The sequence below is a fragment of the Stegostoma tigrinum genome, chromosome 21, assembly GCF_030684315.1.
Source record: "Stegostoma tigrinum isolate sSteTig4 chromosome 21, sSteTig4.hap1, whole genome shotgun sequence".
In the NCBI taxonomy this organism is placed as follows: domain Eukaryota; kingdom Metazoa; phylum Chordata; class Chondrichthyes; order Orectolobiformes; family Stegostomatidae; genus Stegostoma; species Stegostoma tigrinum.
In genome coordinates this window covers 38024220-38049201 of record NC_081374.1, presented here as the reverse complement: position 1 = coordinate 38049201, position 24982 = coordinate 38024220, and the positions used below count along the sequence as shown (strand labels likewise).

The 24982-nt window shown below is 44.0% G+C and overlaps 1 protein-coding gene across 4 annotated transcripts in view; it reads left to right on the top strand.

Annotated features, from left to right (window-relative positions):
• The first annotated feature begins 24671 nt into the window (after nucleotides 1–24671).
• LOC125462739 (ankyrin repeat and SAM domain-containing protein 1A-like) overlaps nucleotides 24672–24982 on the top strand; it is a 334971-nt gene continuing 334660 nt past the window's right edge. For all 4 annotated transcript variants that reach the window (XR_009447014.1, XR_009447015.1, XM_059653455.1 and 1 more), the window contains exon 1: nucleotides 24672–24911. Coding sequence is in view for 2 of the 4 variants with exons in the window: in XM_059653455.1 (XP_059509438.1) it covers nucleotides 24772–24911 (140 nt within the window). In the remaining 2 variants the exon portion in view is untranslated. The remainder of the gene's footprint in view (nucleotides 24912–24982) is intronic.

The window sequence follows — 24982 nt, the reverse complement described above, 5'->3', positions numbered from 1 at the left end:
GACCACAGCAGATGGATTTGCCTCACCAACACTCCTGGTTATTTCCTCAAGACATTTTAAAAAAATTGATCAAATTTGACTTTACTTTAACAAATGGACGCTAATTTCTCTAATTAATGTGTATCTCTCCAAGTGCAGATACATTCTGTCCCTCAGAATTCTTTCTTCTAACTTCATTACACCCTGGTATCTCTTCTCTTGCCTCCCTCGATTTCTTACCAGCCTGGGATACATCCCATCTGTACCTACAGTTTTATCCACTTCTACGTCGTCTAAACCTGCTAGCTCTTCTTCTGTCTACGTTAATTTATTTTGCTATTTCACAGATCTCCACCCCGCTCTCTACATCTTTGTCATCCTATTCCAATGTGAAAACCAATGCAAAGTACTCATTGAAGTCTATGCTTATGTCTTACGTCCACATACATACTACTTCTGTAATCCTTAAATGGGCACTACTTTTTTCCCTCTTTATTCTTTCCCTCTTTATACATAAAAAAACTTTGAGTTTTCTTCTTTTCTACCTGTCAAATTCTCTCATCCATACGCAGAAGTAATGAGTAGTGGTAATGTCACAATGTAGTGGTAACCCAAGCTAACAACTTTGGTTCAATTCCTGCTGTGGTAGATAGTGAGATTTGAATGTAATAAAATCTGGATTATAATGGTGAGCTTGAAACCATTGTCAGTTGTAACTTTTTTAAAAAATGAGTGGTCCACTAGTTTCCTTTTGGGGAGGGAGCCTCTCATCCTAGTCTGGTGTACATGTAACGGCAGGCTCGAGCAGTCTGAATGACTCTGAAGTTTCCTCTGAAATGGCCTAGCAAGTCACTCAGTTGTGGATCAATTAGCTATCGGCAATAAATACTAACCTGACTAGCACTGTCTTTATTCCATGAACAAATTAAAAACAAACTCTTTGCTTTCCTAATTTCCTTTCAAATTTGTCCCTGCACTTTTTATTCTTCTCTCAGGTCACCCTTTGACTTCTGGGGAACATATTTGCCTTGTATTTTTGGTATTTCCTCCTTGAATGCTTCCCACTGTTCTGACATAGTTTTATTGGCAAGTAGCTGCTTTTCTTCCACTTGGGCCAAAATGTCCCTTCATAAAATTAGCCTTTCCCCAGTTTCAAACTTCAATTCTTGGCCCATCCTTATCTTTTCCCTAAGTAGCCACAATCTGAGTTACAGTCACTATCTCCCTGACTTCCTGAAGTCTACTTGCAGGACCTCATTACTTTTTCTTCCTATGTTATTGGTTCCAATGTGGATCACAATGTCTGGCTCTTCACTCTGCCCATTCAGGATGCCCTGAAGCTCTTCTGTGGCATCTCGGACACTGGAACCCCAGAGGAAACATACCATCCTGGAATCACATCTACAGCTGCAGAAGTGTCTGTCTACTCCCCTCAGTAATGAATTCTGTTGCCCTTGCAGTCTTCTTCGTCACCCCCTGAGCAACTAGACCACCTGTTGTGCCATGGCTTTAGCATTGGCTGACATCTGCAGAGGGATCATCACTCCTACGGTTTTCCAAGGCCAAAAAATAGTTTGCAAGCAAGACTCACTCAGGAATTCCCTTCGGCCTGCCTGGTCCTCTTCTGTCTGGTGGTCACCCATTCCTTCTCTGCCTGCATTTCCTTAAAAAGTGGGCCAACCATATCTTTAGAAACATTCACAAAACTCTCAGCCTCATAAATGGACTTGAGTGCCCCAAGCAGCCAAATCCAAAATCCGGAGCCTGCGTTCCTCCAGCTGGAGGCAGCATGTTTTGCACACAATCAGCTCAATCATGGGTAATGTTTGGGATTTTTCACATACAACAGAAAATCACTGGGCTCCCCAGACATATCTGAGCTAAATAGAATATGGACTCTTGATTTTGTTTTATGCTAACTTTAAAGTATTTGATTATAGGTAAGCAGTTCCTGATTTTACACAAGATTAACCCTTAAAATCTAAAACTCTTCCCAATCTTTTCAACAAACTTGCAATGTTAGCATTCTGTACCAGAGCACTCCTGACTGCCTGTCACAAGGTGCTCATGCCATCCCCTGTTCTGGTGAAACTGAATACCTGTAATGAGGTGATCACCTTGCCACTCTGCTTTTGTTGGAGACTGTTTTAACTCTAGTAATTTTGAACAACGGAAACTTCTTGAGCCACCAGAAATAAGGGAAAAGTAATCATTTAAAAGAGGTAAAGTAGAGAGAGCTGATTTCTGCCTGAAGTTGAAGAATTTCTACGTTTGTCCTTTGCTTAATAGTACAAGAATAAGTTTAAAATAAATAAAAGTAACTAAAGTTAAAATAGGTAAAATATAATCTTAAAGCATGGCAAGATAGCTCTGCTAAGTGGAATTCTTCTCCTGCGGGATGTGGAGAGTTGTAGACCCTTCTTGTGACCATAGCCAAGTCCATCTGCAGAAAATGTCACTGGCTGCACATTCTTGAGTTTTGAGTTTCACAGTTCAAACAGGAGATGGAGTCACTCCAGTTCATCAGCATCATGAGGCAGAGAACTTCATGGATAGAACATTCAGAAATGTGGTCGCACCACAAGTTAGGCAGACGGATAGAGATCAGGTGACTGCCATGAAGGGCAAAACTAGATTGCCAATGCTTGTCCGGGTACACAGTAGTCTTTCAAAGATGGTGCAGGCACAAGGGGTGCCAGACTGCCAGTGGATATCCATTGAGTGGTGAGTTGTTCTGGGGATGGCATGTAGTGAGATGGGGTAGAATTGGATGTGAGAGATACCAGAAGAGCAGGACGAATCATTAATGCGGCAAGTTTGGCAGGATACAGCAAGAAAACACGCCAGAACTCATGATGGAAATCCCTCCAAAAAACACGACACAACTTGAACTTATCCAAAAGAATGTAAGATTCAGCTCACGATCTGTGCTCCTTAGTTAATAGGGTAAATCCCTCACGAGTCAAAACCAAATTGTCTGCTATTTATGTTCTAAAATCTTGAATTTGAGCCATGAAATGTATTTTTATCATACTTGCCCTCCGAAACATACCCTGTGGCATGGTAGCTCAGTGGTTCGTGCTGCTGCCTCTTGGCACAGGGGACCCAGGTTTGATTCCAGCCTCGGACAACTGTCTGTATGGAGTTTGCACATTCTCCCCATGTCTGCATGGGTTTCCTCCAGGTACTCTGATTTCCTCCCATAGTCCATGTGCAGATTAGGTGGACTGGCCATGCTATATTTCCCATAGCATCCAGGGATGGATTAGCTATAGGAGATGCAGGGTTACAGGGACAGGATTGAGGGTTGAGTCTGGATGGGATGCTCTTCGGAGAGTCAGTGTAGACTTGTTGGGCTGCATGGCCTGTTTTCACTATGTAGAGATCCTATGTTGTCTTAAAATCTGCCAATGCAGGGCCATCTCAGTTTAGTCCTTGTTCAGACAACCACACATCTTGTCTGTGTTTATTTTATCTTTCAATATTACTGTCAATTGACTCAATCATGCCCGGGGTGTCTGGCTGTTCTGGCATGTACTTCAGTATTTTTTAACCGTTGCAATATTGCTTTTTTGCTGCATATGATGTGAAGGTAGTTTACTCAAAATTCTTCCTCCATTTCTTATTCCTGCATTTATTCATCCCTTCTGTGTTATATGACTTACCATGCCATTCAAAATTGCAAAATTCAAAAAGAATATCCATTTTTGTCACTACCACCAGTTCACTCCTCCAAGCACTCCTGCTTCTACCCATACCACTGATGAGCAGTCTCTGCTCCAAAATGGGGAAGAGTGCAGAGAAAAAAAATACACAATTGAATTATTTTTTAAGCAGCAATGTTTTCCATTTTTAAGGGAAATAATGCATTTGTATAGTGCTTTTCATGGCCACAGGACATTTTGAAATGCTTCACTACTCATTAAATAAATTTAGGAAGGACAGCTGCCAACTTGCAGGCAGTGAGGTCACACAAACAGCAATAAAGTATTGATAAGAAAATTATTTTTGTAATATTGCTTGACAGGTTATTGCTAACTAGAACAGGAGAATTCTCCAGCTCTTTGAGTAATGCTGGGGAATCCTTAACAGAATCAAATACTGCAGAATGGTTACAACATAGAAGGAGGCCACATGACATTACATGCATGCCAATCCCTGCAAAGCAGCTCAGTTAGTTGTAGTGCTGTGGCTTTTTACCACCACCCGAGATGTTTAATCTCTTCAAATAATTCTCCAATTTCCTTTTGAAAGCCACAGATAAACCTGCCTCACTCTCATGCATGGCATTCCAGATCCCAAGCAGTCATTGTGTAAAAACATTTTCCTCATGTCACCATCTAATTCTTTTTGCCATTTTCCTTAAATTACTGTTATCTGGTTCTCAACTCTTCTGCCAACAACAGCAACAGGAATTACCTATCTACTCTGTCCAGATTCCTGTGGATTTGAACAGCTTCTCTAAGACAAAGATTTCCAAACCTGGTGGTGTGGTTCCATTTGAGATCATGGAAAGAGCATGTGGAGTCAGGAATACGCCCTTCTCTGAGTCTGCACCACATCAAGCATCCAGCCCTGCCTTTGTCCCGTTCATCTCTTGTCACAGGATATTCTTTCTTCTCAAAAACATTTAACATGGCTGCAGACTGACAAGGGCTTGGCTGGGGCTTTGAGTGTCCGAGCTGCCACGTCTGCCTGCTGGCCATCACTAGCTAGCTGACCTGTGTATGCAATATAGGGGAGAGGCTGATTACATTGGACGGGGCAAGAGTGCTGGTTACAGTGTATGTAGAAGAGAGAGAGGTTGATTATAGCTTATAGCTGGGGAGGACGGATGGGGTCTGAATACATCCTCTCTGTGTGGTGGGTGAGTGAGGCTTTGGTGAGTTAGTCTCTGAAGAGTATAAAGAACTTGGCTCAAACTTCAGTCACAAGTAACCCATTGGGACATCATGTTCACTGGCAGTCAGAAACCTTCCTATATCCACATAAACCCTAGCCCCGGGTTGGGAGAAACATGACTCCACATTTAGTTAAATACTTGTCTTGTGAATTAAATCTTTTTCTTATGTACGGTTGAATTGTGTGAACAGAATCCATTGTAAAACTGCAGCCTCTGGAACTTTTTTTTATCATTTGAAATCCTCATAAAATTAAAAGTTTGTTGATTTTACTCATTAAAATTAGTTTAAAGGAAATTGCTATAATGTTGCCATGGATCAGTAGTGCTGAATGTAAATGTCAATGTTGTTAGCATCTGCTCCCTCTTGGCTAAAGCTCACGAGCTGGAGTACGTCAGATGAGCTGATGGACGGATGAGTAGATAAAGTAAAAACACTTTTACTAAGTACTTTGAAAACACTGATTTTATATTATATTATATCACTATATGCTGATCTACCATATACCCATTTTAATAATTATAGACTGAAAGTAATTAACCTGCATTATTGAGGTTGTCTGTGGTCATATTAAAATGGGGTCACATTGGAAAGTAAGATAACAAAGTGTGAAGCTGGATGAACACAGCAGGCCAAGCGGCATCTCAGGAGCACAAAAGCTGCGTTTCGGGCCTAGACCCTTCATCAGATCCTCTCTGATGAAGGGTCTAGGCCCGAAACGTCAGCTTTTGTGCTCCTGAGATGCCGCTTGGCCTGCTGTGTTCATCCAGCTTCACACTTTGTTATCTTGGATTCTCCAGCATCTGCAGTTCCCATTATCTCCGATCATATTGGAAAGTAGTTTGGCAAGCATTACTCTGAGGACAACAGCCTGGGCCTTTGCAGCCCCTACACATAACTGAAGTTCCTAGTTCTCAAAAATTGTCTAAAATCTTTTCTGCATTCCCTCTCTCTTCTTGGGAAGATACCAGTGCATTATCTTTCTTCTAACCTGGGGCCATCACTGCATATTGATTCCCACATATTCTCAGTCCATTGGGTTTTGATCCAATGGTAAGGGGACTACAAGATGAATGGAACCAAGGCTGTGCTATCAGACTTTAGGACGGTCTGAGCATTACCATGCGCAAGCACATACATTACTAAAGGGTGGGAAGAGACTGAAGTTGAAGGCCAGTCGAACCAGTAGCCAGCCACAGGCTTAACAGGAAACTGAAATCTCTCATTTGTTGTTAGGAGGCAGTAGAGATTCCCAAGATCAGCAAGACAGAGCATCTCTGTAATATCTTAACTTCCTTTCTGAAGTGTAGTGAGCAGAATTGGACATAATATTTCAATTGAGGTTGAAGCCCACTCACATTATCTTAACAAAGTTCATCACAACTTCCAAAACTCAAAGTGAAACTAAACACATGTCTTATCAAGGTTCACCATGACTTCCTTGCTTTTACATTCTGTCTTTATTTATAAAGCTGAGGATCCCATATCCTTGTGAACAGCTTTCTCAACCAGCACCATCAACAATTTGTTTACATGCTGGACTCTGTAATCCTGCAGCATTTAGAACTGTATCCTTTTCTTAATATTGGTTCTCTTCTTTCATCCTATCAAAATGTCTCAGTTCATACTTCGTTGCATCATCTGCCGCTTCTCAACATTCATTCCACCAGCCAATTTATATCTTCTTGATATCTATTCTCTTTACAGTTAACAATAGGCAATAGTCTTAGGCAATAAGGGAAAGATTCAATTTACAGATTGGATTGTCATGAGATCAGACAGGTGGACCTCATAGAATATCAGTTCTGAAACTGGGGCTGTTAAACTGTCCAATCAGGGAGCTCTGGGTGGCAGATAAGAACAGATGCATCTAACACCTTGCTCATTCTGAGGTAGGGCTTTGAGGGAGCTGGGTCTGTATTAAGGATTTCCTACATGGCAATAAAGGGTGAGTTGGTGATGGAATCCCAGTCTCTGGTGTTATTCAATAACAGCTTTTTGAGACTGTATCAACCAGGGTGGGTGGAAGGGAGCCAGTAGCTATGTTATATTTGGACTTTCAGAAAGCATTTAATAAGGTTAACCCCACAAAAGGTTGCCATAAGATATGGGCTAGAGTTGGAGGTAATATATTGGCAAAGAGAGATAATTGGAGTAAAGTTATTGACCAGTGGGGTTAACTTTTTTAAATGGGGAGTAAGCTACAACATAATTGGATTTGGGGGTATTTCTGCATAAGTGTAGCAGATAATCAGGAAGGCTAAGAGCCTTCATTGAGGGTTAGAGTATAAGAATAGGGAAGTCTTACTTCAATTGTATATGGTACTAGTGTGATCATATTTGGAATAATATAAGCAGTTTTGAATCCTTAAGAGAAGATATTATTTCACCCAAACCTATCATAGTTCAGAGGGATTACAAAGATGATCTCTGGTAATGGAGAAATTCCTTTCTGAGCAAAGGCTGATCAGATTGAGATTCTAACCCCTGGTCATTAGGAGAATGGCACATGATCTCACTGAAACCTATAGGATTTATGAGGGACTTGACAGGGTAAATACTTAAAGGATGTTTACACTTGTGGGAGAGTCTAGGACAAGAGGGCACAATCTCAAAATAAAGGAGTGCTATTTTAAGACAAATGAGGAATTTCTTCTTTAGGGGGTTGAGAGTCTGAGTTCCTTACCACAAAGCTATGATAGAGCAGCATTGTGTATATCTAGGGCTGAGCTAGGTAGATATTTGTTTTAATTCCAGTCTGTCATGTTTGTGCATTCTCTTCATGTCTGTGGGTTTCCTCCTGGATGTTCTGGTTCCCCTTAGTACAAAGATGTGCAAGTTGGGATGATTGACCATGCTATATCACCCTCTGGTGTCCAGGGATGTGCTGGCTATGTGGACTCACCATTGGTACATATGGGGATATGTTTGGTGGCCTGGGTCTGGGATGGTGTAGACTCAATGGACTGAATGGCCTTTTTCAGCCCATGTAGGGATTCTACAATTGATATCACCTGTTGGATTTTAAAAAGTAGACAGTGACAATTTTCAACATGAAACTCACCGCAGGCACCTATCACTGGCTACTTTTTTCTTCCTGGAAAGTAGTCACCAACATCTTGGCATGTTTCCTGGTTAGTGACCATCCTTATTGGTCACCTATGTGCCTCTCCATCTCATGGTGTATTTGACTCACTCTCAATGCTGTATAGTCCTCCACTTCAATGTTCACTTTGGAGTGCATCAACCCCTTTTGTTGTAGTGCTGCTGCCAGAACACTGTGCACAAGGGATAAGATCCTATAGTTTTGACCAGGATATATCCAAGGGCTCTTCACTTGCTGTGAGTGCTCACTTACTTGGATGTTCACAGCCTCTTGGTGCTTTGCTGCCTCATTTCAGACTGTAAAGGCTAACACTACTCAGCCTTTCCTTTTTCATTTAGCCACAAAACCAGACAGCTTGTTGCCATCCCCTTGACAGATTACTGCTGATGACAATGCTATTAGACAGCAAGGTGCTATATCAATCTAATGCCTACTCCATATGCCAGCAGTTTATATGGTAAAAACACCGCATATGCTTTACCAAATGGCCATTTTTTTTTAAAGTTGAAGAGTCATCTTCAAAGGAGCTGGCCTTCAGTTAGGGAGTTCTTCCATACTAAGTCAAGGATCTCAGATCTCCCTTCCTATCAGTGAAGGGACTTGAACATGGTCAGTCAGTTGCTTGTAGCTCAATATATCATCAGCTCAGGGAATGGTTCATAGTGAGCCCTACAGGTCCAGTTCAACAGGTCTGGGGATTTACGATTGGTCAATTTTGAGGTATCAGTCAGGTTTTGTTCACTCACCAAGCAGGGCTGTCTCTCAAAGTCAGTGAGGGGATTAGGCCAATGGGTCTGAGGGTCTGTCCATTGGAAATCCAGGGGAGTTGGTGGACAACTGTGGTAGGGTTTCTGTGAAGTGCAGCTTTTTTCTTCTTGGGTATAAACTGGTTTTATAATTGTTTAAATGATCTTTAAACATCCTCCAATGTTTTTCAATTGTTTTACCTATTAGCAGATTTCCTAGCTCATTGTGGACGGTCTCAATCGCCTTTTGTTAAAGTCGGCATCACCGAAATCAAACTCCCCTTAGATGATTCATGCCTTTTGCTTTCAAACACTGTTGATCATTCACTAATAATGAACGATTGTTAATATACAAATGGGTTAGTGATTAAATCCAGCTCATTACTTGATACTAAATCCAATGTTGCTTGACCCTCGTATCCTGGACATATTGCTGTTGGAAACTATCCTGGACACTCCAGAAATTCACTACCTTTCTGAGGTTGGAAAAAGACAAGTCATGTTAAACTTAAAATACCCCAATAATGCTACACTGGCCTCACTACACTCTCTCTTAATTAATGCATTTATATAATCTACCACTTCATAGCTAAGATGTCTTGCATGCAACACCCATTACAGTTTTAGGTCCTTCACTGCTCCTCAGTTCTATCCATCTGATCTCCACTAAATGCTTTCTGCTCATTATATCATCCATCCCTGTTGGAGTAATTTTGTTTTGAATCAGTAAGTCTACTCCATCTCCTCTGTCATTTCCCGGTCTGTCCTGTCAACCTTAACCTGATACATGTAGTTGCCAATTCTGACCATCATGCAGCCATGCCTGAGTAATGGCCATTATATCAAACCTTCAATTTTAATTTGTGCCTGCAGCTCATCCAATTTATTCCTTATGTTCCATGCAGTCATATGCAGAACTCTGATCTAGGTTATATACTGTAACTTATCCCTAGGCTTTGATACTGTTAATTTGTCTTAGTTCTCTCTGCCAGTTTATTCAATCCACTTTGTATAGCTTTGCTATTACTTGCTGTACCTGAAGCAGGATTCCTGTTTCTTCACTCTCTGACATGTTACTTGATTTTGAGGTGGCATTAACTTTTCCTGAGCCCCTTTCCACCCACCTCCACACTTAAAGTCCTTCTGACCACCTTATTTGTTCTTTCCATTGGGACATTGGTCCTAAATCAATTTTTGGCTTTGGACCCTGGACTTTTTATAACTTGCGTAAATGGATTGTGTGAAAAAATGGATTGTGTGAAAGTACAAAAGGTATGTTTGTTAAATTTGCTGATGACAAAGTTAGGCCAAAAAGTAAGATGAATAAGTCTGAATGCATAGAGACTAGAAAGGGGTATAGGTACCTTAACTTGAGATCTGGCAAATGGAGTAAATGTAAAATGTCCATTTTGGTAGGAGAAACCAAAAGAAGCATTGTTGAAATGGTGAGGTGTTGCAGTAAGATTTATGTTCTGGTGGGTGAATCACAAGGTTAGAATGCAGATACAGCAAGCAATTGGGAAAGTTAATAGATATTTTTTGTTGATAAGGGGATTTGATACAGAAGTAAAGTTATGCTTCATTTAGATAGGATGTTGAGACTTCTGTAACTTCCTTATTAACAGAAGTGTTAAGACTAAGTATGTTTATGAAACTTGTGATCCTGGAATGTGGAACTGTTTAGACACTTCTGGGTTGAAAAACATTTATTGTGTGATTTCTTAAATAAAAGTCAAAAGGTCAAAAAACTGAAGATTATCTGCTGATTTAATGAAAAAAGTAATTTTGGAAGAAGTCCAGTGGAGCTTTTCAGAAAAAATAAAATGAGGCTGGATGAACACAGCAGGCCAAGCAGCATCTCAGGAGCACAAAAGCTGACGTTCGGGCCTAGACCCTTCATCAGAGAGGGGGATGGGGTGAGGGCTCTGGAATAAATAGGGAGAGAGGGGGAGGCGGACCGAAGATGGAGAGAAAAGAAGATAGGTGGAGAGGAGAGTATAGTTGGGGAGGGGATAGGTCAGTCCAGGGAAGACGGACAGGTCAAGGAGATGGGATGAGATTAGTAGGTAGGAGATGGGGGTGCGGCTTGGGGTGGGAGGAAGGGATGGGTGAGAGGAAGAACAGGTTAGGGAGGCAGAGACAGGTTGGACTGGTTTTGGGATGCAGTGGGTGGAGGGGAAGAGCTGGGCTGGTTGTGTGGTGCAGTGGGGGGGAGGAGACGAACTGGGCTGGTTTAGGGATGCGGTGGGGGAAGGGGAGATTTTGAAGCTGGTGAAGCCCACATTGATACCATTAGGCTGCAGGGTTCCCAAGCGGAATATGAGTTGCTGTTCCTGCAACCTACGGGTAGCATCATTGTGGCACTGCAGGAGGCCCATGATGGACATGTCATCTAAAGAATGGGAGGGGGAGTAGAAATGGTTTCCGACTGGGAGGTGCAGTTGTTTGTTGCGAACCGACCGGAGGTGTTCTGCAAAGCGGTCCCCAAGCCTCCGCTTGTTTTCCCCAATGTAGAGGGAGCCACACCGGGTATAGTGGATGCAGTATACCACATTGGCAGATGTGCAGGTGAACCTCTGCTTAATGTGGAATGTCATCTTGGGGCCTGGGATGGGGGTGAGGGAGGAGGTGTGGGGGCAAGTGGAGCATTTCCTGCGGTTGCAGGGGGAGGTGCCGGGTGTGGTGGGGTTGGAGGGCAGTGTGGAGCCAACAAGGGAGTCACAGAGAGAGTGGTCTCTCCGGAAAGCAGACAAGGGTGGGGATAGAAAAATGTCTTGGGTGGTGGGGTTGGATTGTAGATGGCGGAAGTGTCGGAGGATGATGCGTTGTATCCGGAGGTTGGTGGGGTGGTGTGTGAGAACGAGGAGGATCCTCTTTGGGCAGTTGTGGCGGGGGCGAGGTGTGAGGGATGTGATGCGGGAGACGCGGTCAAGGGCGTTCTCGATCACTGTGGGGGGGAAAGTTGCGGTCCTTGAAGAACTTGGACATCTGGGATGTGCGGGAGTGGAATGTCTTATCGTGGGAGCAGATGCGGCGGAGGCGGAGGAACTGGGAATAGGGGATGGAATTTTTGCAGGATGGTGGGTGGGAGGAGGTGTATTCTAGGTAGCTGTGGGAGTCAGTGGGCTTGAAATGGACATCAGTTACACGCTGGTTGCCTGACATGGAGACTGAGAGATCCAGGAAGGTGAGGGATGTGCTGGAGATGGCCCAGGTGAACTGAAGGTTGGGGTGGAAGGTGTTGGTGAAGTGGATGAACTGTTCGAGCTCCTCTGGGAAGCAAGAGGCGGTGCCGATACAGTCATCAATGTAGCGGAGGAAGAGGTGGGGTTTGGGGCCTGTGTAGGTGCGGAAGAGGGACTGTTCCACGTAACCTACAAAGAGGCAGGCATAGCTGGGGCCCATGCGGGTGCCCATGGCCACCCCCGTAGTCTGTAGGAAGTGGGAGGAGTTGAAAGAGAAGTTGTTGAGGGTGAGGACGAGTTCGGCTAGGCGGATGAGGGTGTCGGTGGAGGGGGACTGGTTGGGCCTGCGGGACAGGAAGAAGCGGAGGGCCTTGAGGCCATTTGCATGCGGAATGCAGGTGTATAGGGACTGGACGTCCATGGTGAAAATGAACAGTCCCTCTTCCGCACCTACACAGGCCCCAAACCCCACCTCTTCCTCCGCTACGTTGATGACTGTATTGGCGCCGCCTCTTGCTCCCCAGAGGAGCTCGAACAGTTCATCCACTTCACCAACAACTTCCACCCCAACCTTCAGTTCACCTGGGCCATCTCCAGCACATCCCTCACCTTCCTGGATCTCTCAGTCTCCATCTCAGGCAACCAGCTTGTAACTGATGTCCATTTCAAGCCCACCGACTCCCACAGCTACCTAGAATACACCTCCTCCCACCCACCCTCCTGCACAAATTCCATCCCCTATTCCCAATTCCTCCGCCTCCGCCGCATCTGCTCCCACGATAAGACATTCCACTCCCGCACATCCCAGATGTCCAAGTTCTTCAAGGACCGCAACTTTCCCCCCACAGTGATCGAGAATGCCCTTGACCGCGTCTCCCGCATTTCCCGCAACACATCCCTCACACCTCGCCCCCGCCACAACCGCCCAAAGAGGATCCTCCTCGTTCTCACACACCACCCCACCAATCTCCGGATACAACGCATCATCCTCCAACACTTCCGCCATCTACAATCCGACCCCACCACCCAAGACATTTTTCCATCCCCACCCCTGTCTGCTTTCCGGAGAGACCACTCTCTCCGTGACTCCCTTGTTCGCTCCACACTGCCCTCCAACCCCACCACACCCAGCACCTCCCCCTGCAACCGTAGGAAATGCTACACTTGCCCCCACACCTCCTCCCTCACCCCCATCCCAGGCCCCAAGATGACATTCCACATTAAGCAGAGGTTCACCTGCACATCTGCCAATGTGATATACTGCATCCACTGTACCCGGTGTGGCTTCCTCTACATTGGGGAAACCAAGCGGAGGCTTGGGGACCGCTTTGCAGAACACCTCCGGTCGGTTCGCAACAAACAACTGCACCTCCCAGTCGCAAACCATTTCCACTCCCCCTCCCATTCTTTAGATGACATGTCCATCATGGGCCTCCTGCAGTGCCACAATGATGCCACCCGTAGGTTGCAGGAACAGCAACTCATATTCCGCTTGGGAACCCTGCAGCCTAATGGTATCAATGTGGACTTCACCAGCTTCAAAATCTCCCCTTTCCCCCACCGCATCCCTAAACCAGCCTAGTTCGTCCCCTCCCCCCCCACTGCACCACACAACCAGCCCAGCTCTTCCCCTCCACCCACTGCATCCCAAAACCAGTCCAACCTGTCTCTGCCTCCCTAACCTGTTCTTCCTCTCACCCATCCCTTCCTCCCACTCCAAGCCGCACCCCCATCTCTGACCTACTAACCTCATCCCACCTCCTTGACCTGTCCGTCTTCCCTGGACTGACCTATCCCCTCCCTACCTCCCCACCTATACTCTCTCCACCTATCATCTTTTCTCTCCATCTTCGGTCCGTCTCCCCCTCTCTCCCTATTTATTCCAGAACCCTCACCCCATCCCCCGTTTCTGATGAAGGGTCTAGGCCCGAAACGTCAGCTTTTGTGCTCCTGAGATGCTGCTTGGCCTGCTGTGTTCATCCAGCCTCACATTTTATTATCTTGGATTCTCCAGCATCTGCAGTTCCCATTATCTCTGATACTATCAAACAGGATGGCTTCTGTATGGGGAAAGATTTGATGGTTCCATGCACTCTGTTTGCAGTGGATCACAAATGTAAAACGCAGGCCCAAATTTTGGATTTGGAATATATCTAGCGATTCAAGAGACCGGTCGGACACTGACACCCGTCAGCAGCAGAATTGTATTACATTACAATCTGCAATCTCTTGGCTCAGTATATCATATATTCCATGTTCTACTATTAACATCAAGCCAGGGAAATCAACCTGACTAAAATGAACAGGGCAGAAAGTTTTATGCCAGGAGGAGCATCAAGCATAACTTAAAAAATGAAAGTCATCCTGGTGAAGCTACAAACCAGACTACTTGCATGTCAAAAATCATAAGCAGCAAGTGATAGGTCAAGCAATCCCACAACCAACAAATTGAAGTTCTGTATAGACCAGACACAGCCTCTTGTCAAGGGCAGTGGACAAATAAACAACTCACCAGAGGAGACGACTCCACAAATATTCCCATCCTTGATGATGGGAGAGCACATCTGTGCAAAACATGTGGCTGGACATTTGCAATAAACTTCAGCTACAAGTGTTAAGTGGACGATTCATTTCTGCCTCCTCCAGAGATCCTCTGTAGTACAAATGCCAATCTTCAACCAATTCAATTCATTCTATCAAAAATCCTACTGGAAGTGCTGAATACTGCAAAGGCTATGGGTCCTGGATGTGAGTTTGCTCGCTGAGCTGGAAGGTTAGTTTTCAGACGTTTCGTCACCATTCTAGGTAACATCATCAGTGAGCCTCCGATGAAGCGCTGGTGTTATGTCCTGCTTTCCATTTATCTGTTTAGGTTTCCTTGGGTTGGTAAACAGATAAATAGAAAGCGGGACACAACACCAGCGCTTCGTCGGAGGCTCACTGATGATGTTACCTAGAATGGTGATGAAACGTCTGAAAACTAACCTTCCAGCTCAGCAAGCAAACTCACATCCAGAAACTCAACCTGAGCTACAACTCTTCTCAAAACTTGCTAGCTATGGGTCCTGCCAACAGTACTTGTGATCCAGAACTTGCTCCGCCTCATTAAATTGTCCATTACAGCTACAACATGGGCATCTATCCAACAATAGAGAATTGCTCAGGTATGTTCTGTGCTCAAAAAGCAGGAAAATCAGCCACCCTATCAGTAATTAGTAAAGTGATGGAAGATATAATCAACATTGTGCTGTGAAGATGTAAAACAATTGACAGGGTAATTTGGACAGGCTGAGTGAACAATCATGAACACATATCTCAAAGATATATCTCAAAGGACAGTGGCAACAAACAGATGAGAAGACCACTAACCACTAGCTGCAAGCCACTTACCATTCTGACTTGGAAATATATCACCAATTCTTCACTGTCATTGGGTCAAAAATCTTGGACTTCCCTCCCTAATGGCAGGGTCAAAAATCTTGGAATTCCCTCCCTGATGGCACTGGTGCACTGGGTCAGACTACATTACATGGTCTGCAACAGTTCAAGAAGCCAACTCACTATCTTTTTAAGGGCAACAATGGATGGGCAATAAATATTTTTAAAAAAACTAAAACTCTGCTTGAAACCAGAAGCAAAATAATAAAATTTACTGGAAAAGCTCAGAAGGGCTAGCAGCATCTGGAGAGAAATCAGAATTAATGTTTTGGGTCCAGTAACCCTTCAGTTCTGTTCAGAAGTGTTGTTGAACACTTCAACTAGCCATGATCATATTAATTGATTGCAGGAGGCTCAAATTGCTAAATGGCTGACTCCTGTTCCTATGTTGCTGCAATCAAGCAGCACTTGCTATAACAATCCCTGTCCAAGTGCAGCAAGATCTGGGCTGACAAGTGGCAAATAATATTCAAGTCATACCAATGTCTGGCGATGACCACTTCTAACAAATTCTAACCAGTTTGCCACAACAGTCAATGGCATTACAAGCACTGAATCCCTGATTATCAACAACCTGAGAGTTATTATGGGCACAAGAGCAGGTTAGAGACCAGGCATCCTGCAATGAGTAACTCGAGCAACTCACTTCCTGATTCTCAAAAGCTTGACCACCGGCTACGGGCAGAAATTAAGTGTGGTTAAATATTCCCTAAGAAGCATTCCCTCTCATTTTGAGTTGCATGAGCCTCTAAGACCTAAGACCCTTGTGTGGCAGTGTCATTCAGCTCTGGAAGTGTATTGATCCAAATTGCCACAGCCAGCAGCACAGCCTAAAGGAAACACAGCTCCATATTTGCCCAGGTGCAGCTCCAGAAACACTTGGAAACTTGATACCAATACAGGACAAACACCACACTTGATTGGCACCACATCCACAAATACTTAATACCTTCCACTGACACAGAACAGTGTGTACAAGGCTCCTTACGCTGCATCTCCAAAATTCACACCACTACCATGTAGAAGGACATGGGCAGCAGATACTTGGGAACACCAATATCTGCAAGTACCCAAAGCCATTCACCATTCTGATTTGGAAAAAAATGCAGTTTCTTCAGTGGAGCAGGTCAAGAACTTGGAACTCCCTCTCCAATAAAATTGTGGGTCTACCTAACATTGAATAGTCTGCAGTGGTTCAAGAGGGCAGCTTTCAATAGCAATAAATGCTGGCCCAGCCAGTGATGCCACATCCCAAGAATGAATTAAAAACAAACTTTCTCATCTTTAGGTATCAGAGATAATGGGAACTGCAGATGCTGGAGATTCCAAGATAATAAAATGTGAGGCTGGATGAACACAGCAGGCCAAGCAATGTGCTCCTGAGATGCTGCTTGGCCTGCTGTGTTCATCCAGCCTCACATTTTATTATCTTCTCATCTTTAGGTGACTGCTTGTGGTGTTATTGGTGGTACACACAATTTACTTTGATTTCCTCTTGCTCACTGGATGTGAAAGATGAAAGAATGCACCATTCACCTACTTCTACATATCTTCTGATCAACCTCTGCATCAGGGTGGGAGTTGAACCCAGGCTCCCTGACTAAGAGGCAGGGTAACAGTAAGAGCTGCTGATGCTGGAGTCTGAGATAAGTGTGGAGTTGTGCAGCAGGCCAGGCAGCACCAGAGGAGCAGGAAAGCTGTTTTGGGTTGGGACCCTACTTCAGAAATGCGGCCACTTCTGAAGAAGCATCCCAATCTGAAATGTTGACTTTTCTATGTTAGCTTTTCTACTCCTCTGCCGCATTCCCCAGCTTCATATTCCTACCTAAGAGGTAGGGGACTTCCATTGTACTGTAAGAGCCTCTATTCACCTGCTAGATTTCTAAATTCATCAACTTGTTATCCAGTTAATCATGCACACCCTGTCAGCAGAATCATCAGAAGAAAAGCTGTTCAAACTAAACCCTGACTATGTAAAATAGTGCAACCATGGCCAAACAAATCACGATTGTTTACAGTTCGGCAACATTATAGACAGTGTAGACCACAAAAGGAGATTGATAGACGAGGTGAAAGGGCAAAACTATAGCAGATGGATCTCAGTCTAAGCACATGAGGTTTCCCATTTTCAACTGAAAGGGGATAGATCAGAGTATCTTCTAGATGATATGAAGTTAAATACAGAGGATGTCCAAAGAGATCTGGGGTGCAATTGCATAGATCTTTAAAATGACATGAACAGGTACAGAAAATAATAGAAGGCTAATGGAATTCTGGATTTTAGCTCCAGAAAACTGGAGTATAAGGATGCATAAGTTTTATACTGCAGTTATACAAAACCCTAGTTAGACCTTATTTGGAGTCCTATGAGCAGATCTGGGCATGACATTTTATGAAGGATATATCGGCCCTGGAGGCAGCACGATATAGGTTGACAAGAATGATACCTGGACTTCAGTGTTCTCGAATTTAGAAGGTTAAGGGGTGATCTGATCCAAGTCTTCAAGATATTAATAAGAAATGACAGGGTAGATAAAGATAAGTTATTTCTATTGTTTGGAGATTCCAGAACGAGGGGGCATAGTACTTTTCAAAAAAAAATAGGGCCAGAAGGCTCAGGAAAGATGTTAAAAGGCACTTCCACATACAAAGGTGGTAGAGGTTTGGAAATATTTTCCATAAATGACAGTTGATGCTGGATCATTTTAAATCTGGGTTTTTTTTAAAGCAAAGGTATTCGGGATAAGGGCCAAAGACAGGCATCTCAAGTTGGGTCATGGATTAGTCATGATCTTATTGAATGTGTAATCTGCTTTAGGGACTGAATTGCCTATCCCTGTTCCTACAGTTTAACTAAAAAGCCATAATTCACTTGCACTCATTTTGCACTATTGCATGTCAGTCTGCCTTAATCTGAAACTGTCAAAAATAGTGTATTTTGCTTTGAACATCTAATAGTAGTTTGGATATAGCATTTGTTTTCCTTGAGATTTTGACAACTATCCTCCACACTTGTTTTTATTTTTCCTTTATCTTTTTTGAAGGTAGTACATTTAAATAAGAAGCCTGAATCCCGCTTTTGGTATGATTCAGTACCAGACCACACCAAACCTGTTCACTATACACTCACTCTCTGAGGTACACTTTTCTGCAGGTTGTTCGGCTCTATTACAGATATCAGTTCAAGATAAGTGCTGCAACTCGAGCTTTCCCTCATGCACTGAGTCATCCAGCAGTAAATCAATATTTACTGACTAGGAGCAGTTGTATTTTTCCATGTTATAATCAGTTGATTTAGTTGCTCATTGACATAAAATTTCTGTTCTCGACCACTCTTCCTATCTCTTCATATCCAGTCCTTCCATGTTGACCTGGTACTTTTGTAGCAATTCTTTAATTAGAGTTTGGATTAATCACATTCAAACCTTGTGACTGAATTAATTTTGTGTCTGGTTTCCCACTGTCACTTTAACTTCCAGTTGTCCTTGCCAGATATAATTCTTCCACTGTTTCTGTGCTTGCTGAATTCTAAATGTTCCTGGATTTAATTCACTTCTATCCTCTGAATTTAGTCATAATTATAACAATTCCAGCACATTACAAAGTGCTACCATCACAGCCACCCCAGTTCTAGCATCTATTTTCAATACTGCTGAAAGTGAAAGTCACCATGGTCCCAGACGATCCAAAGGGAGAGCAAGAAAGAGACAACTGGTCATGAGAAAACTTGAGTCATCACTTTTCAGACAATGGGCTAAGTTAAGAAGGTGGGGCCTTCATGATGACCAACATGTGAATAGAACACCTGCTACTGATGTAATTCTGCATAGCAAACTGTCTATTTGGCTAACCAACACCCCCATTCCAATTCTTCTAGAATCTTTTCAGAAACATTCTAATGTAGGTTTCATATTTTCATGCAACTAATGTTAAATAATTTAAACATAACTTGAACTCTGGCAATTAGCCACATAATCTCTAATGCAGAGAGGCAATGTAAGTAGAAATTGAGACATCAGAAGCCTGACTCGAGAATCCCTTCTCTACGTTTAGGAAACTCCTGTCCTCTCTGCTGAAAGATTTCAGGATTGACATTGAGGCCTCTGACAACACAAATCCTGATGGCTCGCAGACGTCATCCTCACTTTAGGGATTGATGATGACAAATGTCAAACCATGCAATGTGTCCTCTGTATGACGATGGGACTTTGTCACAAGTTGTACAGTAGTCATTCTTACCAAAACAGTCATGGACAGGTGCATCTATGGCAGATAGATTGATAAGGATGAAGTCAAGTGGATTTTCCACTCATTTCTTAGCACAAACCACAGGCCCTGTCAGGCAGCAAAGTCCTTACGTCAGAAGTTATGCTAACGAGTCACTCTTGGTGATGGACATTACAGTTCTCGAGTCAAAGTAAATCTATAGTTCAAGATGGCTCAGGAGTACATTTCAAGGGCAATTAGGAATGTATTATAAATGCTAGACTTGTCAGTGATAACCAAATCCCATCAATGTACGAAATTACTTTATGATGCCCCCAGACAGAGAACTTGGATACACATTAATGAATGCCAAGGATTGAAAGACTTAACATACGCAGGCATAGTTAACATAGTTTACCAGCACCTACTGATAAAGCCTTGCTGCCTGCCACTTTAAATCCATGCTGTTCAGGATTGTTCACTTAATGTAGAACATAGAACATTACAGCACAGTACAGGCCCTTCGGCCCTTGATGTTGTGCCGACTTGTCATACCGATCTCAAGCCCATCTAACCTACACTATTCCATGTATGTCCATATGCTTATCCAATGACGACTTAAATGTACCTAAAGTTGGCGAATCTACTACCGTTGCAGGCAAAGCGTTCCATTCCCTTACTACTCTTTGAGTAAAGAAACTACGTCTGACATCTATCCTATATCTTTCACTCCTCAATTTAAAGCTATGCCCCCTCATGCTCGCCGTCACCATCCTAGGAAAAAGGCTCTCCCTATCCACCCTATCTAACCCTCATTATTTTATATGTTTCGATTAAGTCACCTCTCAAGCTTCTCCTCTTTAATGAAAACAGCCGCAAGTCCCTCAGCCTTTCCTCGTAAGACCTTCCCTCCATACCAGGCAACATCCTAGTAAATCTCCTCTGCACCCTTTCCAAAGCTTCCACATCCTTCTTATAATGCGGTGACCAGAACTGTACGCAATACTCCAAGTGCGGCCGCACCACAGTTTTGTACAGCTGCAGCGTAATCTCTTGGTTCCGGAACTCGATCCCTCTATTAATAAAAGCTAAAACACTGTATGCCTTCTTAACAGCCCTGTCAACCTGGGTGGCAACTTTCAAGGATCTGTGTACATGAACACCGAGATCTCTCTGCTCATCTACACTACTAAGAATCTTACCATTAGCCCAGTACTTTGCCTTCCGGTTACTCCTAACAAAGTGCATCACCTCACACTTATCTGCATTAAACTCCATTTGCCACCTCTCAGCCCAGCTCTGCAGCTTATCTATGTCTCTCTGCAAACTACAGCATCCTTCGTCACTTAAGTTATATTACTTTAAAATAAAATCAATTCTGAAGTTTTCGACTTGAAATGTTAACTCTGCCTTCTCTCCACAGATGCTGCCAGATCTGCTGAATTTCTCCAGCAATGTTTTTTCATACTATTTTTCTCTTGCTCTCTCTCCTCAGATGCTGCTCGACCTGCTCCCACATTTTCTTTTTATTTGATCAATGCGCTTCACAGGTTATCTGCGGCTAAGCAGGGCTAATTTCAAACGAAATGGCAAATATACTGCTCTAGATACCCATCAGTCATCTATGGGGATTTTATTTAGTTTCACTGTTCAATTTCCAAGTACGTAGGTTGTCAAGTCTGTGCTAGGCCTTATTGTAGGAAATGAAGCTGATGAAGTGGTTCAAGTTTAACTGGTGAGCATTTTGGGGATAGTGATCATTACTATGTAAGTTTCATAGCCACTATGGTAGGGGATAAGGATAGTGCAGAAGTGAATTTAAGACGTTAAGCAAAATTTGAGGAAGGTAATATCTATTATTAGACAGGATCAGGTAAACGTCGACTGGGAGCAGCTACTTTCAAGGAAGTCTCCAGTGGATAAATAGAAGTCTTTTAAAAGTAGTATCGAGAGAACTCAGGGCCAGCTTGTTCCTCGAAGAGTGAACAGCAAGAGCAGCAAATCCAGGTCACCCTGGATGCCAAGGAATATTGAGAGTCTGATAAAGAAAGAGGTGAGCATGTGTCAGGTACAGCACATTAAAAACAGGGAAAGCCTTCTAAAGTGTAGAGTGTAGGAGATTGCTTAAAAAGAGAAATCAAGTGCTAAGAAAGGCCATGAAATATCATCAGCAGATAGGATCAAAGAAAACTCCAAGGCTTTTTGTAAGTGTATTGAGAGTAAGAGGATTCGCAGGCAAAGAGTGGGACCTTTTTAGAGACCAAAAGAGCAACCTGTGTGTGGAGCCAGAGGATGTGGGTGTATTCTTAAATGAATACTTCTCAACTGTCCTCAGAAGAAAGCACTGTACCTGTAGATTTCAGTTGGAATGATGAGGTATTAGAACATGTTAAGATTAATAAGGTGTAGGTATTAGATATTTCAGTGGGCACACAGGTGATAAATCCCCAGGCCTTGATGAGACTTATCCCAGGCTACAATGGGAGGCAATGGAGAAGATTGCTGGGGCACTGGCAGAGGTATTTAATAATTCACTGGACATGGGAGAGGTGCCAGATTATTGGAGAATAGCTAATGGGGTTCCTTTGCTCAAAAACAGAGCAGGGCTAGGCCACGTAACGACTAATCAGTTAGTATGACATCAAGGGTAGGGAAATTACTGAAAAAAATTCTGAAGGGCAGGATTAATCAAAACTTCTAAAGGCAGGAATTGATAAGGAATAGTGAGCATGGATTTGTTAGAGGGAAATCCTGTCTGACTACTTTAACCATTGTTTTTTTTTGAAAACTTGGTTAAATAGATTGAAGATGTTGCATTTGATATGGCTTACTGGACTTCAGTAAAGCCTTTGACCAGGCTTCCAGCATAGAAGAGCCTGTGTGATCCAAGTCAAGTTGGCAAACTGAATCCAAAACAGGCTTACAAATATAAGGCAAAAAATGATGTTGGAGGGTTATTTTGTAATTGGAAGCCTGTGACCAGCAGTGTACCACAAGGGTCAGTGGTGAGGCCTTGTTGTTTGATATATACATTAATGACTAGGATGTGAATGTAAAAGTTACAATAAGTTTGTGGAAGATATGAAAATTGATGATGTTGATAGTGAAGATGATGGTCTCCGCCTATGGTCTGATGTTCATCTGTAGGTAAATTGGACAGAACAATTTCTGATGTAAGTTAATCCTGATGGGTGCAAGGGAATGCATTTTGGGAGTCCTAATAGTGGAAGAATATCCACAATGAATGGTAAGTCCCTAAGTGGTACTGAGGAACATGAACCTTGGTGTTGAAGTCTATAGATCCCTGAAGGTGTGAGCACAGGTAAAACAGGGTGGTGAAGGAGGCATACAGGATGCTTGCTTTCATTAACCAAGATGTAGAAATTAGAAGTGAGGAATGTTTTGTTGCAACTTAACACAACATGGTCAGGCCACAGATGGAATATTGTGTGCAGCTCGGGTCACCACACTATTGGAGAGGGTGCACAGGAGATTTACCAGGATAACAAAGTGTGCAGCTGGATGAACACAGCAGGCCAAGCAGCATCTCAGGAGGACAAAAGCTGACATTTTGGGCCTAGACCCTTCATCAGAGAGAGGGGGATGGGGAGAGGGTTCTGAAATAAATAGGGAGAGAGGGGGAGGTGGACCGAAGATGGACAGAGGAGAAGATAGGTGGAGAGGAGAGTACAGGTGGGGGTGTAAGGAGGGGATAGGTCAGTCCGGGGAGGACGGACAGGTCAAGGAGGTGGGATGAGGTTAGTAGGTGGGAAATGGAGGTGCGGCTTGAGGTGGGAGGAGGGGAAGCTGTTCTAGGCCTGAAACATCAGCTTTTGTGCTCCTGAGATGCTGCTTGGCCTGCTGTGTTCATCCAGCTTCACACTCTGTTATCTTGGATTCTCCAGCGTGTGCAGTTCCCATTATCTCTGATCATGATTTACCAGGATGTTGTCTTATGTCAAGAACCTGGATAGGCTGGGTTTGGTTTCCTTGGAGAAGAGGCTGCTGAGGTATACAAAGTTATGAGAAGCATAGACAGAGTAGATTGGGATAATCTCTTTCCCACTGCAGATGGTTCTACGAGCAGAGGGCATAAGCTTACGATGAGGAGTAAATGGTTTAGAGGGGTTCTGAGGATTTTTTTTCCCCACCCAAAGGGTGGTTGATTTCTGAAAAATTGCTGTCTGAGGGGCTGGTGGTGGCAAGTCCTCTGCAACATTTAAGGAGAATCTGGATGAGGCCTTAAAATGCCGGGGCAAGGAAGCTATGGAAAAGTGCAGGCAAATAGGATTAGAGCAGTTTTATGTTTGTTGGTTGGCATAGACATGGTGGGCTTGAGCTATTTCTACGCCTCATGACCTTCTCACATCTTGACGCCAAATTAACCTGGAGACCTTGCCTCTCTGGCCGCCATCAGGATAGTAATTTGTTGATTTTAGAAAGTTGCTGACTATAATCAATTGGCTGTAAAATGCTTTAGACCACCAAAGGGTCATGGACGCCGTTACATCAATTCTATTCAAACATATGTGATCTGTGACCTTATACGTTTACTTGAATGCTGGTAGGCTTGGTACGGATGAAAGAAGCTCTGACAGTTTGTGTACATGATGAAGGGTCTAGGCCCGAAACGTCAGCTTGTGTGCTCCTGGGATGCTGCTAGGCCTGCTGTGTTCATCCAGCCTCACATTTTATTATCTATGCGTACATAATAATGTTGGGCGCACGGAATCCCGATGCACACCTGGGTATCGGGTTACGCCACGAGAAGAGGAGGATTCCCCACCGCCGGAGCGTGGCCACGTTTGGCGAGCGAGCGCGCAACTTCTGATGAAGGATCTCGGCCCGAGACGTCAGCTTTTGTGCTCCGAAGATGCTGCTTGGCCTGCTGACTTCAAACAGCCCCACACTTCGCTATCTTACACCTGACTCCTCTTCTGGCTTCTGTGGAGGGGAGGAGGAAATGGAGAGGTGCCGAACAGTGCGCCTGCGCGTTAATGAGGTGGGCGAGCAGGGTAAGTGCTGGCGAGTGCGCATGCGCCTTGCACACCTCCCCCGGCGTGTGTGGGGGGGGGAAGAGGAGGGCTGGTGAATCAAGGGGAGAGGCAGCGAGTGCGCTTGCGTTGCATGCTGGCGGCGGGGAGAGTGGACGGGTTCGGTTCCTTTAGTGAATCTGAGGCGACCCGGGGAAGGGAGGCTGGTTGCTAGCAATGGGTAAGGAGCAGGAGCTGCTCGAAGCGGCGAGGACCGGCAATGTAGCCGTGGTGGAGAAGCTGCTGAGCAGTAGGCATCGGCTGTCGGCAGGCAGCGGTGGAACGGTGTCCCTGCCTCAGCTTTCCAACCTTCTCAGGTGGGTCAGGCAACAACTTGGGAATCGAGTAAGGATGAAGAGGGGGTGGTTGGGCCCGGACTGGGAGTGAG